The 15,981-nt window shown below is 40.4% G+C and overlaps 1 protein-coding gene across 4 annotated transcripts in view; it reads right to left on the reverse strand.

Moving 5' to 3' along the window:
- WDR27 (WD repeat domain 27) overlaps positions 1-15,981 on the reverse strand; it is a 323,892-nt gene that overhangs the window by 115,188 nt on the left and 192,723 nt on the right. For all 4 annotated transcript variants that reach the window (XM_083176279.1, XM_083176277.1, XM_083176278.1 and 1 more), the window contains one exon: positions 10,554-10,652. In XM_083176279.1, the coding sequence (XP_083032405.1) occupies positions 10,554-10,652 (99 nt within the window). Of the gene's footprint in view, positions 1-10,553; positions 10,653-15,981 lie in introns of those variants that run through there.

A 15,981-nucleotide genomic window follows, 5' to 3' on the forward strand; every position in this document is an offset into this window, starting at 1 on the left:
GGAACTCTCTAACTGCGCAGAGCCACAAAGCTAAAAGTTCAAACCCCAGATGAGGGGGGTTCAGGGACATTTAATAGTCCTTCATCTACAGATCATAGTAAATGAGCAGGGCAATAAGGAATGAGAAGCTGCTTCAAGAACTTTGGGACTGGGTCATGAAAAGCTTTAAAATCAGTAAGCCAAACTTGAACGTGATTCGACATCTTACAGGTAGTTAGCGGAGGGAGTAGAGAATGGGTGTTATGTGGCTGAAACAGGGCTACAAATGCAGTGCTTGATTCTGGATATGTTCCTTAGATGAAAGTATGAGGATTTAATTGTGGCTGATACCTGCTTTGATTGTAGCTGATATCTGATGTTCAAATGTGAAGCCACCATTACCCTATAGGCTACTATAAATTTGACCTAAAGACTTCTATAGGGTAAAACACATACAGACACACACACACACACACACACACACACACACACACATATATATATATATATATATATATATATATATACTGTATATATATATATATCACAACAAAAACCAATGAACCAAATAACTTATGATAGGACTCAGAATGACATGAGTCCTAAGAATGGTTATACAGGTCTCCCCAAATGCCTGAAGGTAATTTCATTATTTTTTGAATTTGAAATATTATTGACTTTGGATATGGGAGACACAATGTTTTATCATACATAGAATACTAGCATCCTCAAAAACTGTCTGCATCATGGGGGCAGCCATTTTCCGAGTGTCACTTTTTATTAGCAGGTGTAGCTGCGAGAGCCGGGAACCCGACAGTTTACTGTTGTCCTGGTATTCGGGGACGTTCCCGCATCCCGCCTGGGGCCGCCATTGTCCCGCAGTGGAGAGCCGGGGACCCGACAGATCTGCGTGTCCGGGTTAGAGGCGGCAACGGAGTAAGGAGGGCGTTAACTTTTCGGGGGGGGGAGTGTTAACTTATGAGGGGGTGCTGTATATGTAGTTACGCCACTGCATCATTATCTTTCATTCATAGAATGTGTAACATCTATATATAAAGATTACAAATGTATGAAAACTTTTATGTAAATTTTTAGCTTAATAAAGACAAAAAGCTTGAAGATTATGAACGCTTTTTATTTTAAACCATTGAGGGAAGGTTTGCTGCAGTGGTGGCCCTGATTCTTATTGCACTGTAATCATGGTCCCCATCATAATCTGCTGCATCAGGATTGCCCTCAGTGTACTGCACATTCCACTCTGGAAGAAAGTGGTCCATTTGAATTTTGCAAAAATGTCATATAGAAGGCAGCAGGTTGCAACTACGTGGGGCATTAATTGTAGGTCCACATCATTACTCTTCATCAGGTAGCGCCAACGACCTTTTAAACGTCCAAAGGCGTTTTCCACTGCAATTCGAACAGAACTTAGGGTGTAGGTGATCTTTTCCAGGGACAACTCTACATGTTGGGTGTAACGCTTCATGAGTCAATGTAGTAGAGGGTATGCAGCATCCCCAATGATGTGGACCGGGATTTCCACCTCATCTATGAAGAGCAATTTCTATTAGTGAATGTCACTATTAATACAGAGGAGGCATAAGGGCATAGTTATAGGGGGTCATGAAGATAAGCAATATGTCACGTTTAAACCACAGCAGAATATTTGTGTTAGCCAAAAATACATGGGTCCATCAAAGGAGAAAAAAAAATGTACAATATATTTTTACCTGTCTAGGGAACAGCCATTCACCCCGCTTGTCCTCAGTAATCTCATACAGCTGAGAGTCAGCGAACTCTGGTGTCATGAGCCCACCCAGGCCATCCAATGAAGACACCTGTAAAACTTAAGATTTAATTGTTATAGCTAAAAAAGTGTTTTATTGTTATAGCTAAAAAAAATACAATTTACAAAGATTCACATTAAATTAACAGTAAATATGTACTTACCAGTATTGGTGGTCCACAACAGCCTGAAGTATAATGGAATGCCACCCCCTTCCTGTAATAGTAGTCCGTGAGGCTGTCACAGGGCGCAATGATGGGGATGTGGGTCCCCATCTATAGCACCAGCACACTGTGCATAACCACACCTCAGGAAGCTTTGGATGGTATCATTAAGGTGCTGTCCTTTCAGCAAACCGATGAACCACTGGTACAGGGTATTCGCAAAGGCCTGTGTCACCTGGTAGATGATCCTGCAGAATGTGCCAATCCCAACTCCAAATAAACAGGAGTGTGTGCTGTAGTCTCCAGGGGTAGCATACCACAAAAGGGCAATGGCTAATCTCCATTTGGGGCGATGGGCTGCCAGTAGTGGGTGGGTACATCCTGAAGTGTGCCATCCACTGCTCCTCCTGAAAGCTTCCACAGTCTGCATGAAAGCATCTCTGTGGCACCAGTCTCTGACCCAGATCCTCCGATCACGCATGGTCATCAGTCTAAAAATGGTGGTAAGGCTAAATAATATTAGCGTTCTTCACTGGCACAAATATTGGCATCGAGACCTAGACCTCTCAGACAAGAATTGTGCCCTCCTCCTCCAAGTCTGCAGTAGGTAGCATAGTGTGAGAAGGTACTTTAAACTCTCTATTGCTGAAACTGAAAAATACAGCGGAAAGTAAAACACAGCTACCCCGTCTGCCATCTTTGCTGCAATGCTGGGAGCAGACCCCACCCCTCCCTGATCCCTTTTTTTGCAACCTCTTACACAGCCCAAAAAGGCCATTTTTATGACAGCAGCAAGGAAAAGCAGGGCTGATCAGCTTTCAGTGTAAAAGGGCATGACCCGGGAATAACACAGGTTAAAGTGCAGTGTAAATAGGGTCTGAGGCAGGTCATGCCCTGGCAAATTCCCATGCATGTTTGGTGCACCAAAATCGCACCCACGGTGCAAAAATGCCACGCTGCTACATTACCGCTCAATGCTTTTCTATGAGCTACTGGAGCAAATTAGATGCACGTGCGTGGTGAGGGGATCATGTCCATCGCCATGTATGTCGCAATTGGCATGGCAAAGATTATGTGGCTACATCTGTAATTAAAAATGAAATGACGTTCATGCCTTTTTTTATAAATATATTATGTTGCCAATCATTAAATGAGAGCTTATAACCAAACAATGAAAATAATAATTTGGCCGAGGGAAGCCCGTTACTGTTGTGCCTTGGGGCACCCTGACCCCTAAGTCTGCTCCTGACAATATGTACAGTCTGTTTTTCATCGAGGTGTTAAGTAAGGCAGTTATTACGCTATTAATACCCCCTCACAATGGACTACGATAATAATAATTGGCAATGTAACAGTAAATGGAAAAAGTAATTAAGCATTTATTTGTGTGCCAAAATAGTTTCACATGAACTGCAGTAACCTTACACACTGATACACTGCCGGTATGTCCCAAGAATTAGTGTATACAAGAATAACTTAACAGGACTATAACTGTATCTCTCCGTAACATTTAAAAGTGTATCTGTGCCTGCAGGTAAAAACAACCCTGGCCGGTTCCATAACTGTAACTTTTGCTCCCCTCCTGCCAAAGAACGTTCTGGCGCCAAACCCCCCTCTAGAAGTTTCTAGACAATATGGCTTCCAGAGCGAACAGTAAAAATGTCCGTCCGTCTATCCACCCCCCCCCCCCTTTTAAAAATATCCGCAGACACCTTTGGCATGCACAATCTGAAAAGGATGGGTGATCTCACTGCAAAGGGTGTGACCTTATGACTTTACAGGGAAAGACTACCTTATGAGGGTTATTCTAATTGCATTGGTCCTCAGCGTGCGGGCAGGGGGGCGTGGTGTGGCAACGGGGGGCATAGCCCATGGGAATGCCCAGAGTTTTATGGGAATGGGGGGGGCGGGCAACTGACGTCAGTGGATGTCAGCTACCCACCCGCTTCCTGCACAAGGCACTTGGAGATCTGAGACACCATCGAAGTTTCCCCCCTGCACCCAAGGCTGCGAATGGATGATTATACATATCATCCATTCGCAGCTATGCAGGTGATCACGGATTGTGAGGTGGGGGGGGGCATCCGTGCGGGCGATGTCTGGGGGACTCACAAGGCTGCGAAATTTGCAGCCTTGCGAGTCAACCAGAATAAGGTCCTATATCCCAACAACCTGCATGCCCAGGCATTGCCCCTTTTTGGCATTTTCCCTCCTTCTTGTACTGCCCCATAGACATTACACCATGCACCGTAATGCCCATTACACATGCCATACCATGTAATGCCCATTACACATGCCACACACTGTAATTTCCATTACACATTATGCCACACATTGTAATGCCCATTCCACACACCATAATGCCCATTACGTATTATGCCACACGTGGTAATGCCCATTACATATTATGCCATGCATTGTAATGCCAATAATATATATTAGATGCAGGCAGCATCCTGGTGGTCAGGATGCCAGCATTCAGCATACCAAGGATGTCCTCCTGACTGCCATCAGAACACCAGCGATGAAACTCTGAAACACATTAGGATGCCAACGCCAGAATACTGACTACTGACATCCCAAGTTTATATGCTAGGGTAGGGTAAGGAAGGGGAAGGGGAGGTAGATTTAGGCAATAGTGGGGGATATTTATGGTTAGGGTGTGGGGGGGGGAGCCTAGGATTAGGCATTTACAAGGTGGGATTGGGGTTAATTTGTGGGTTGGCGGGTTAGGTTTAGGCAGCGGGTACAAGGGCTATGGTTAGGCACTAGCAAGGAGGGTTAGGATTTGGAGATGGAGGGTTAAGGGGAATGAGTTATGGTATGTACGGAGCCACTGACGGTATTCTCTGTATCAGGGCTTTTTTTTCACTTTGGGGGTGCAAGCATGCAGCAGCTCCCCTGGAGGGTGGAGAGAAGGAAGGAGGCTATGCCGCTGTGATGCCTCCACTGCTTAAGCAGACAGGCACCACTTTCCGGCCTGACGGCAGAGAAGCAACCTGGTGCTCCAGACAGGCTCCGCCAGTGCTGACTCCCCAAGCTGCCACAGGGTCTGTGGGATCATTGCAATGTCCCTGTACCTGCCGACTTTCTGGCTGCTGGCACCAGGAGTGAGCAGCCAGGTAAGCTCAAAAGGGGGCTGCACTCTGAAAAATGTGTGGTCTGGGGGGTAGAAATGCAATCACATTATTGTGGCCCCGCCGCCCCCATACAATGCTCACATTACAGGCATTGTAAAGCAGGCTGTGGTAGTATGAAGCTAAAAATCGATGCACTTTAGCACAAATCACAACATCAGTTGCTGGGTGAAAAGGTTGCGGGAGGCTGAAGGGAGGTAAGGCTGAATCCGGGAGATTTGTTTACCTTTCCAATGGCCTGATTTTCCGGAGCTTCCCTGTCAATTTGGAGAAGTAGGCAAATATGACCACATTTTTATTTTGGTACCTACATTCACTTGAAGATGTTAGCTAAAATTAATTTTTACTTGCTGTGTTCTTGCTCTTCTCATTTTGGGAGCGATTTATCAAAGCTTGGTGAAAGATAAAGTGGACAGAGATAAAATGCCAACCCATCTGCTCCTATCAATTTTTCAAACAGCCTGTAAAATGACAGTTGAAGGCAGATTGGTCTCTCTCCAATCTTTGATAAATATTCCCCTTTTTTGTTACCATTCTATGCATATTTTTTCACATCCCCGATATGCCTGCATATCTAATTTAACATAGGCCTTTTATAGGCCTTATAAAGGATCATATATTGAACTAGATTTTTTAATGCTGAATAATTTAACCCATAAATGAGTCTAATAGGAGCAGTACAATATTTTTTGTTTTCAAAACACTTTATTGACCCAAGTTCTCAATAACTAATTGCTGGTTAGGGCAGCAGTGGTCCTCTTAGTCACCATGGGCCCTGGTGCCATGTTCCTGCTGCACCAATGGTAGTTCCACCACTGCTAGGTATGTAGAGAACAAAATGTAATAGCGTACAAATACATCTATTTTCAATGTAAGGCTGAAAACCTGGTATTTGAGACATTATAAGAAGCATACTACAAGGTATGACAATAAATATAGATACCACCCCATATATTAAACACAACATATATTAAATAAATCTAATAAGAAACATAGACTATGGATCGGGGGGGGGGGGGATAAAACATCAGGGATGGGAAGACAAGATGATGGTTGAAATACTGCTATCAATCAGTGTGATATATTCAGATTGGTTAACCTAAATTTTGAACTACAGTATAGGAAAAACAGTCTAATTACGTAGATAGCGCCATTCATTTCTAGCCCTTTAATTAAGTGAGCCAGAGCTGTCGGACTTAATCCTATGCTAATCCCCTACTGTATTGTTCTATGTATTGTATTGCAGGTGAGAACAACAGGTGAGTTGAAGAAGGCTCCATCTTGTAATTTGCAGCATCGGACACCAATAAGTAGATTTGAACAATTGTTATAAGTGTGCTAGCATCAACTCATCAAGGCTGTTAAAATAAGTACTCCATTTTGAAAAATAAATCTTGTGACACCACGCTCCATGTCTGGGAGTGTGGCTTGATGTTCAGAGTACAGAACTTCCAGAATAATTAGTTTGGTTTCAGAGCGTGTAGGGAAGAACTTGAGATCTGTTTATTTCAAATTAGCTTTCTGACAGCTGCTAAAAGTATCGTTAAATGGTGATGATACATTTGCTTTAGGGAACCAAGTCCCAGTCAGCAAAATGTAGAAATAAACAAGGAATGAATGGTTGACAAAGCAAAATAATTTGTACCAAATTAAATTGATTGTACCACACACCCAGATTTAATTAAAAAAGGATACCTCTTGAGTACCACATTTAGGGCAATTACCCAGTTCATCTGGGACCATGTGCCAACCTGGGGCATGGGACATGTATGCCATATTAATGTGAAGCGTGGCGAGCGCAGCGAGCCCCACGAGGGGACGCGTAAAACTAAGCAAATAGCTTAGTAGGCGCCCAACTAACATATAAGGGTACTCTTTACCTAGCACGGCGCCCATTGCGGGCATCGCGGCCATCGCATGCACCAAAAAAACGGGTGCGACGCGATGCCCGCGATTTCCCATAGGGAACAATGTTAAAAGTGTCAATGGACGCGATTTTAGTGTTCAATGCCTCAATGCCCGCGATTTTTCCATAGGAAACAATGTTAAATGGGCCACAGAGCCCAAATAGTCCCCCTGAAGTCTGAAATGGCCCCCACAATTGTTAACGCCACCCCACGATCAACGTGAACCCGAAGCGTGGCGAGCGGCGGCGGTACGCGTCCTCCGACCTTTTCATACCCCCACTATCCACGTCGGCGTGGAGTTGAGAATAGAATAGTGTGGCGAGCGCATCGAGCCACCGAGCCCGAAGTGTGGCGAGGGGACGCGGATACCTTCACAGGTAAACGCATCACTTCGCGGGCTTCACAGGTATCCGCGTGCGCTCGCCACGCTTCGGGCTCGGTGGCTCGCTGCGCTCGCCACACTATTCTATTCTCAACTCCACGCCGACGTGGATAGTGGGGGTATGAAAAGGTTGGATGACGCGTACCGCCGCCCCTCGCGGACTCGCTGCGCTCGCCACTCTTCGGGTTCACGTTGATCGTGGGGTGGCGTTAACAATTGTGGGGGCCATTTCTGACTTCAGGGGGACTATTAGGGCTCTGTGGCCCATTTAACATTGTTTCCTATGGAAAAATCGCGGGCATTGAGGCATTGAACACAAAAATTGCGTCCATTGACACTTTTAACATTGATCCCTATGGGAAAACGCGGGCATCGCGTCGCACCCGTTTTTTTAGTGCATGCGATGCCCGCGATTTTTTACCCCCGATGGACATCGTGGGCGCCGTTCTAGGTAAAGAGTACCCATATAAGTACCTAATTATCCTAAGTTAAACTTCTTGGGTCACCGATTTCAAATGTTTTAAGGGCAGGAATATCGAAGGGCCATTTAGAATATGTGTGGGTACACAGCCTCAGCTCCTGGAGTTAAGAGTTTACAGTATTGATGATGAATTTTATAACGCCTAACATGGGTTGTTGAACAGAGAGAGAGACAATTGAATCAATGCCCTGAGCAGATTGGTATATCTGGAGTAATGACTGTATAAAGTGTATGACCTGTAGATACTGTACATGTAAAATGCTTATTTGGCAAACTCAATTGTTCTGTGAGAGAGGCAAACAGTGTATTGTGCACCCCATGGTCAAACACATTGCAAAAAAATAAAAAAGACCACAGGAATGGTTATTCAATCCTGGTTTGAAGCAGGACTTTCCCAGAAAGGGAGAGTTAGTAAAGTTTCGACCAAGTCAAGATGTTTGTTACTTAAGCACCAATGTATCCTTAAAAAAATGATTAGAAATGATGGTGGTAGATAGTGCAGTATTGTAGTTCAGTGAAAGACTGAGAAATCTAATTCACTGACAGGGTGGTTCTACAGTAGGGGCAGGGTAGACATGGGAAATGTATACTTTTTCATGGTACGGAGGGTTCTTCAGTGAGTGTAAAGCAATGGGCAAACTGTAGAAATAACACAAAACCAAAGCAAGTGTCATTTGGCACCCAGTTCAATTTGTAGATACATGTAATATCTATTCATATAATATATGAAACGCAATATATCACAAATATAAAGTATACCCCTGCAGAACTTCTATTTCTTAATAACATTTGTAATATAATACTGACATGCACCTTGAACCACACACAGTAGGTGAGATTTTTTGGACCTTCCTCATTTAGAATCTTTGATCTGTCACAACCGTATTTTGAAAATTAAAACATAAACATAAAATATTGTAGGATTGGATTAGCTTCAGTATATAAAAAAGTTGACTTGTTTTCGACATAAAAAAGGGAGAAAGAGCAGTGCTAATAAGGGATAGAAGAAAAGGGTGGAAGGTTGTCTGCATACAGCAGTGATCCTGAGGGACCAAATACTACTACATTTGTGGGGTTTTTCATGCAGATAACTAGTAACATGCTCTAAGTTATACAGTAGTGTGCAAAATTGAGTTATGAAGGGACGAGGCAGAAGGGGATCTATAATGGCACAGTTAGCTGTTCTAAGGATGCGTTGAATAAGTGTCAGGCAAGACTATATAGTACAGATCTGTACTATATAGTCAAATCAAATGCATTTTGCATACCATTTGATTCGATCCCGATTCAATCCCAATTGAATCAGGGTCAAATCGCAAGCCAAATCGCACCGTGTGTACCCATTATAAGATCTTCCCCATATAAGGCAACCATGTTATCAATTGGGCCAATGCAGATATCATGGATGCTAGGATTGTAGCACAACCTAGCAGATAGCGGTTCCATAATTATAGAAAAAAAGGAGAAGCAAAAGGAGGTCATGATACTGAATGCAGGAGGCAAAACCATTAGCTAAGAGAAGGGTTGAGAGATTCAAAAATAGGGATGCAACACTGCGCATGAAGTTCCCTAGGAAGCTGAAGGTCTGCAAAGTTAGTCCCAGTCCATTATATAAAAATAAAAAAAAAATCTGCATTTTTAGAGCCCTATACACACATAGCAATTTTGGGCTATTTTCGAAGCGATCTGTCTAGATCACTTAGAAAGTTAGCACAGACTGCTCCGTGTGTACAGGCAATAGCAACGGTGGTGGCCTGACTAGATTTTGTCTAATCGCTAGTGTTCTCACCAATACAGATCGCTCAGCACAAATTGTAGCTGAATTACAGTGGTTATAAGGGGGTCACAATATGGCTGGGAAGTGGGTGGACCTTGACAATGCCAAGGCTTCTCTGTCTGAGGCCCCAAAAGCTCTCACTGTGACCTTTCCCTTGAGCCCCACACCTCTGCTCTACTCAACTGAACACTGAATTCAAATGCTCAGAAAAAGTTTCCCTCTTCTCTTTTCAGAGCAGAAGGCCTGAAAGGTGACAATTACAGGGGTTACAGAGGTAGGTTTAAATAAGGAAATACATTGCCGTTGAGAAAATCCTAAATATGGCATAACGTTTTTGACACACCGACCCTCATTTAACCTGCCATACTTACTTGGACTACATTTGACCATTATGGAACATTATTGTTTTTAACCATTGGTGAATAAATACTATTTAATTATTGCAAAGTCACATAGTCCATTTTTATCCTTCCAAACTTACCTACCCATCCATCCATCCGCATGCACTGCACACCTGAATATCTGTCCAGGGAATGTGCACCAAGGAGAAATAAAGGACACAGGTACTTCCAAACTTCTTTCAAACTTCCAAAAATCTGAAGATGCAGTTGTTGGCTGTAAGATACCCCCAAAATGGTTGCAACACACCTACGTTTTAGCCACTGCAGTGACATTTATTGCAACACATGTACAGTCTGGCTCAACCGCATGTGCAGCACACACAATATCTGCCAGCTGCGAACAAATCAAAACTGCGAGCACCTCAGAATCAAGCCCAATATGTGTAATCAAACAAACCCTTACAAGCAATGGCACCTGCTTTACTTTTTAATACTCACATCTTATATTTTCATAAATATATTTCACATGTTGGTTGGAAGAAACACTTTTCTTAAGTAATTACCTAGTACATATATCATATTAAAAATATCAGAAAACATACCTGTATGGAAGATGGATTAAATGCCACATTGATGACCGATTCTGAGTGCTTTGTGAGCTTTTGCAGATATGTACTGGAACGTGTTTCATAAATATATGCCTGAAACAAAATATGAACACACAAGCAACTTGTTCAATGCTGAAATGCAAAATCATAATGACATTTTTACAGCCTGTTTAGATTAAAGTATGACTCCTCCCTACCTAAAGTACACGTATAATAAGGGCAGCCATTTTGTTCACTGCACCAACATTGATAAGAATGTATCCTATATATTCATGGAAAAATATCATTGCAACTGAATTTATTGGCTGTATTACAGAATGCCTTCTAATGATTTATTTAACTAAAACAAAGTTGTAGTTGTCCCCTTATTGTATAATCCATCAAATTAGGGGAACCCCTTTATCTGAAATATGCTTTAATGAAAGGCAATTGTTTGAAAATAGTTTTAAATTTCTGTTACTGACACTGAAGATCCTATTATAGTAAAATATATATCACTGTGATGTTACCTTGGCCAGCAATGACATATTATAAAGTTCAACTATTATAGTGTCCAATTTCAATAAAAAAAAAACATACAAATAAATACTGTAATATCTTATTTGTATTATTTTAGCTGTTGAAAATTGGAAAATAAAACAATACTATTAATAAGGTATATTTGAATTGGAAAGTTTATTTTTGGACAACTAGATGTGGAAAAAGATTTCACAATTACTTACCAAGCAAAATAGATTAACCTACCTTATATATACATATATATATATATATATATGGAAGGAAAGGTGGTTTTCCAGAGGGCGCTAGCCAATAGTTAGACAGAAAAATACCGGTTTTTACCGTTTATTATAAAAATGAACAGAATCCCTTTACAGGGTATCACAAATGCATAAAACTCATATACATAACAAACAATGATAAAATACTGCTTGATACAACAATTGATATCTGACGTTTACAATTTCACATGAAGTGATATTCAGATTTGCGAAGAATAGCCCAACGCGTTTCGTCAGAACCTGACTTCATCAGGGGCAGAAAACATAGCCAGCAGACACTGTAGATTTGTAACAATGCAGAAAATAATTAAAATCAAGCACAACATATAATCTCAGTTGAGAATTACAATAGGGATTGAGATCAGGAGGAGGAGATGGAGAAAAGGAGAACGACCAAAAAATGGAAGGAGGAACATCCAGAGAGATGAAAAAAAGACGACCATAATGAGATAAGTGAAACATATCGAGATGGTTTAAATCTATTTAAGATGAAAAAAAAGTTGAAAAAAAGGGTTGTAGCCACTCCGGAAACACCACGTGATGGTTTAAGTCAGGAAGTACATACCTATAAGAGTTCTATACCGATAAAGTTTGAAGGTACAATTTCATATAACGGTCCGTTGAAATTTCAAAACTCTATATAGAGACATATTAGGAATATACATATAATGGTATCATCAGTGACCAATTATAAAATTTGAACAGTTTATACAAGTACATAAAGAGTATAACGATCCAGGAAAAAATGTACATACAGTATATAAAGGGTATAACATACCGGAAAAATGTAACGTATCTCAGCAAGCAATTTAAAGGAATATTCTCAGCAGGTAGATCAACTGATAGGTCTCACTACAGGTCAAATCAGGTAATGATTGGATCTGATCAAAGTCTGATAATGAAATGGGCTAGGTGTCAATACCATAATACAATCCAGAGAGATATGCCTGTTCAATCAACAAGTATATAAAAAAACTCAAAATAAGTAACTTACATAGAGAGCCACGGGGAGTAGCTAATGGTGGCGTGGCACCAGAGTAGATAATTGCTTAGTGCTACCAGCAAGTATAGTAGCAGAAGAGCCCAAAGTATTTTCACTACAAAAGAAATTTAAATAGTGTTTTTCAATACAGGAGAAAATTAGACCAGTGCCTAATAACATAGGGTATTATTACTATATAGTAGTTCAGCAGAAAAATGCCTACAAGTGTATAGAAAATAGGAGACTACTTACATAGAAATCAACAGGAAGTATCCAGCATCAGGATTTCACCAGAGTGAGTGATATCTCTGTGTGTCAGGCAAGTATATATAGTGCTTTAGTGATGACATCACTTCCGGGATGGAATATAAAGTATTAAGCTTATAAACCTTACAAGGTAAGGTATAGCAAATAACCAAGTATAATAGAAGTGGCATGTAATGTGTATAGTGGCTCCTAGTACCTAAATAGACTAAGAGTCTAGCTGTATAAGCAGCGTTTTAGATGTGCTGGAACGCAAACAGCGCGCTGTGCGTTCCATTTGGCGGCCATCTTGGATTCTCTACAACTTCCTATGTGAGAGAAGTACACCATAATATAGAGGGCGGATATGACATCGCGCCCTTACAGTTTACACAGTGTGAAGGCGATCTAAGCCTATATTCTATGGGGAATATTATTAAATAGCAAGAGAAAGGTAATATCGATAGTTAATAGTTATATAACATAGGAGAGGACAATTTTAGAGATGAAATGGAACGCAAATATAGCGCTGTGCGTTCCATTTGGCGGCCATATTGGATTCTCTACAACTTCCTATGTGAGAGAAGTGCACCATAATATAAAGGGCGGATATGACATCGCGCCCTTACAGTTTACACATTGTAAAGGCGATCTAAGCCTATATTCTATGGGGGATATTATTAAATAGCTAAAAAAAGGTGATATCGATAGTTAATAGTTATATAACATTGGACAAGACAATTTTAGAGAAGCAATAGAACGCAAATATAGCGCTGTGCGTTCCATTTGGTGGCCATATTGGATTTTTTATAGAAAGGGGATATTTCTCAAATGAGACAGATTTAAGGAAATTCTGATGGGACGCAAATGGGACACTGTGCGTTCCATTCAGCAGCCATATGGGGTAATTTAATGAATTAATAATGTGGGTGAATTACCAAATAATTTAAAATAAATAATAAAAATAATGAGAGGATCTAATAATGGATTCTCTGAAACCTAATAGATCGCATAACAAATCCCGTGTATCTTGTGATATATACATAATCTAGAATGAAATTCATTCATTATAAAGAGTGTGAAATATAAGTTAGGGAATATAACTATATCTAATCAAGATATGATTATCAATATCTAATATGTGAATGTGACAGTATTCAACAGCTATCTATATTAGTGCTGCCCTCAGCAAGTGGGAGTGTTTAAATAATTAGTACCGTGAGGAAAACCTATTCTTACTAGAATAAGGGGAATCGTGAAATGTGGAATGGACAACTAGTCCTGAAGAAAAAAATATTTTTTAATGGATTTCACTATCAATATTTATGGGACTTTTTATTGAAAAAAAGGGGAGATAAGAAAAAATTCTTATATACCAAAAAATTCAAATGATACCTGTTTTGATTGAACTGGCATTTACATAAGAAAAAAACGACAATAGTTACAAGACCTATAAAATTTCTTACATAATTCCCTTTTAAATAAATATATATAGGGATATAAAGTAATCAATACTAAAAAATAACCAAATCTAACCAATATAAATAATATATAGAAAATAGTATAAATAGTATCTTAACCTCAAAAATGATTACTGAGGGGCCGGGAAGAGAAGAGAAAACAGAGGGGTGACCATGGAGATATACTTAAGGGGTGGGGAAAAGAAATAGTCGAATCTATGATCAATGGACTTCAAATGAAGGCCACTACATCTATGCCCTCATTAAGGCCTTTGGGTTTTAAAGTGTCCAGAGTATAGATCCAGAAGCTTTCTTTCTTAATTAGATCTTGTCCTCTGTTACCACCTCTGGGGTTAGGCGAAATTCTTTCCAGGATGGTGAATGAAAAATTTTCTTTTGTGACCATTGAATTATGCTTCTCAAGGTAGTGTCTCGGTAAGCTATGTATTTTCACTTTATTTTTGATGTTCCGCATATGTTCCTGGATTCGGATTTTTGCCTGTCTAATGGTTTTTCCGATATATCTTAAACCACAACTACAGGTGATCATGTAGATGATATGATCAGAATTGCATGTGACTGCATCTTTGATGGTATATAACCGGCCATCTTCAAAAGTGTGGTTAAAAGGGGTTTTTTCCAAGAACTTACAGCAAATACATTTATTGCATGATGTCACTCCTGCTTTTTTAACTAAGAAGTGGGTTTTAGCAGTTTTGTCCTCGGTGATGGGTTTAAGTCTGCTGGGCGCCAGGATGGATTTTAAATTAGAGGCTCTTCGATATACTACATTGGGTTTGGGTTATGGTGCACTTCTCTCACATAGGAAGTTGTAGAGAATCCAATATGGCCGCCAAATGGAACGCACAGCGCTATATTTGCGTTCCATTTCATCTCTAAAATTGTCCTGTCCTATGTTATATAACTATTAACTATCGATATTACCTTTCTCTTGCTATTTAATAATATTCCCCATAGAATATAGGCTTAGATCGCCTTCACACTGTGTAAACTGTAAGGGCGCGATGTCATATCCGCCCTCTATATTATGGTGTACTTCTCTCACATAGGAAGTTGTAGAGAATCCAAGATGGCCGCCAAATGGAACGCACAGCGCGCTGTTTGCGTTCCAGCACATCTAAAACGCTGCTTATACAGCTAGACTCTTAGTCTATTTAGGTACTAGGAGCCACTATACACATTACATGCCACTTCTATTATACTTGGTTATTTGCTATACCTTACCTTGTAAGGTTTATAAGCTTAATACTTTATATTCCATCCCGGAAGTGATGTCATCACTAAAGCACTATATATACTTGCCTGACACACAGAGATATCACTCACTCTGGTGAAATCCTGATGCTGGATACTTCCTGTTGATTTCTATGTAAGTAGTCTCCTATTTTCTATACACTTGTAGGCATTTTTCTGCTGAACTACTATATAGTAATAATACCCTATGTTATTAGGCACTGGTCTAATTTTCTCCTGTATTGAAAAACACTATTTAAATTTCTTTTGTAGTGAAAATACTTTGGGCTCTTCTGCTACTATACTTGCTGGTAGCACTAAGCAATTATCTACTCTGGTGCCACGCCACCATTAGCTACTCCCCGTGGCTCTCTATGTAAGTTACTTATTTTGAGTTTTTTTATATACTTGTTGATTGAACAGGCATATCTCTCTGGATTGTATTATGGTATTGACACCTAGCCCATTTCATTATCAGACTTTGATCAGATCCAATCATTACCTGATTTGACCTGTAGTGAGACCTATCAGTTGATCTACCTGCTGAGAATATTCCTTTAAATTGCTTGCTGAGATACGTTACATTTTTCCGGTATGTTATACCCTTTATATACTGTATGTACATTTTTTCCTGGATCGTTATACTCTTTATGTACTTGTATAAACTGTTCAAATTTTATAATTGGTCACTGATGATACCATTA

Source organism: Crinia signifera, chromosome 3 (assembly GCF_055691185.1).
Source record: "Crinia signifera chromosome 3, ASM5569118v1, whole genome shotgun sequence".
Lineage (NCBI taxonomy): Eukaryota > Metazoa > Chordata > Amphibia > Anura > Myobatrachidae > Crinia > Crinia signifera.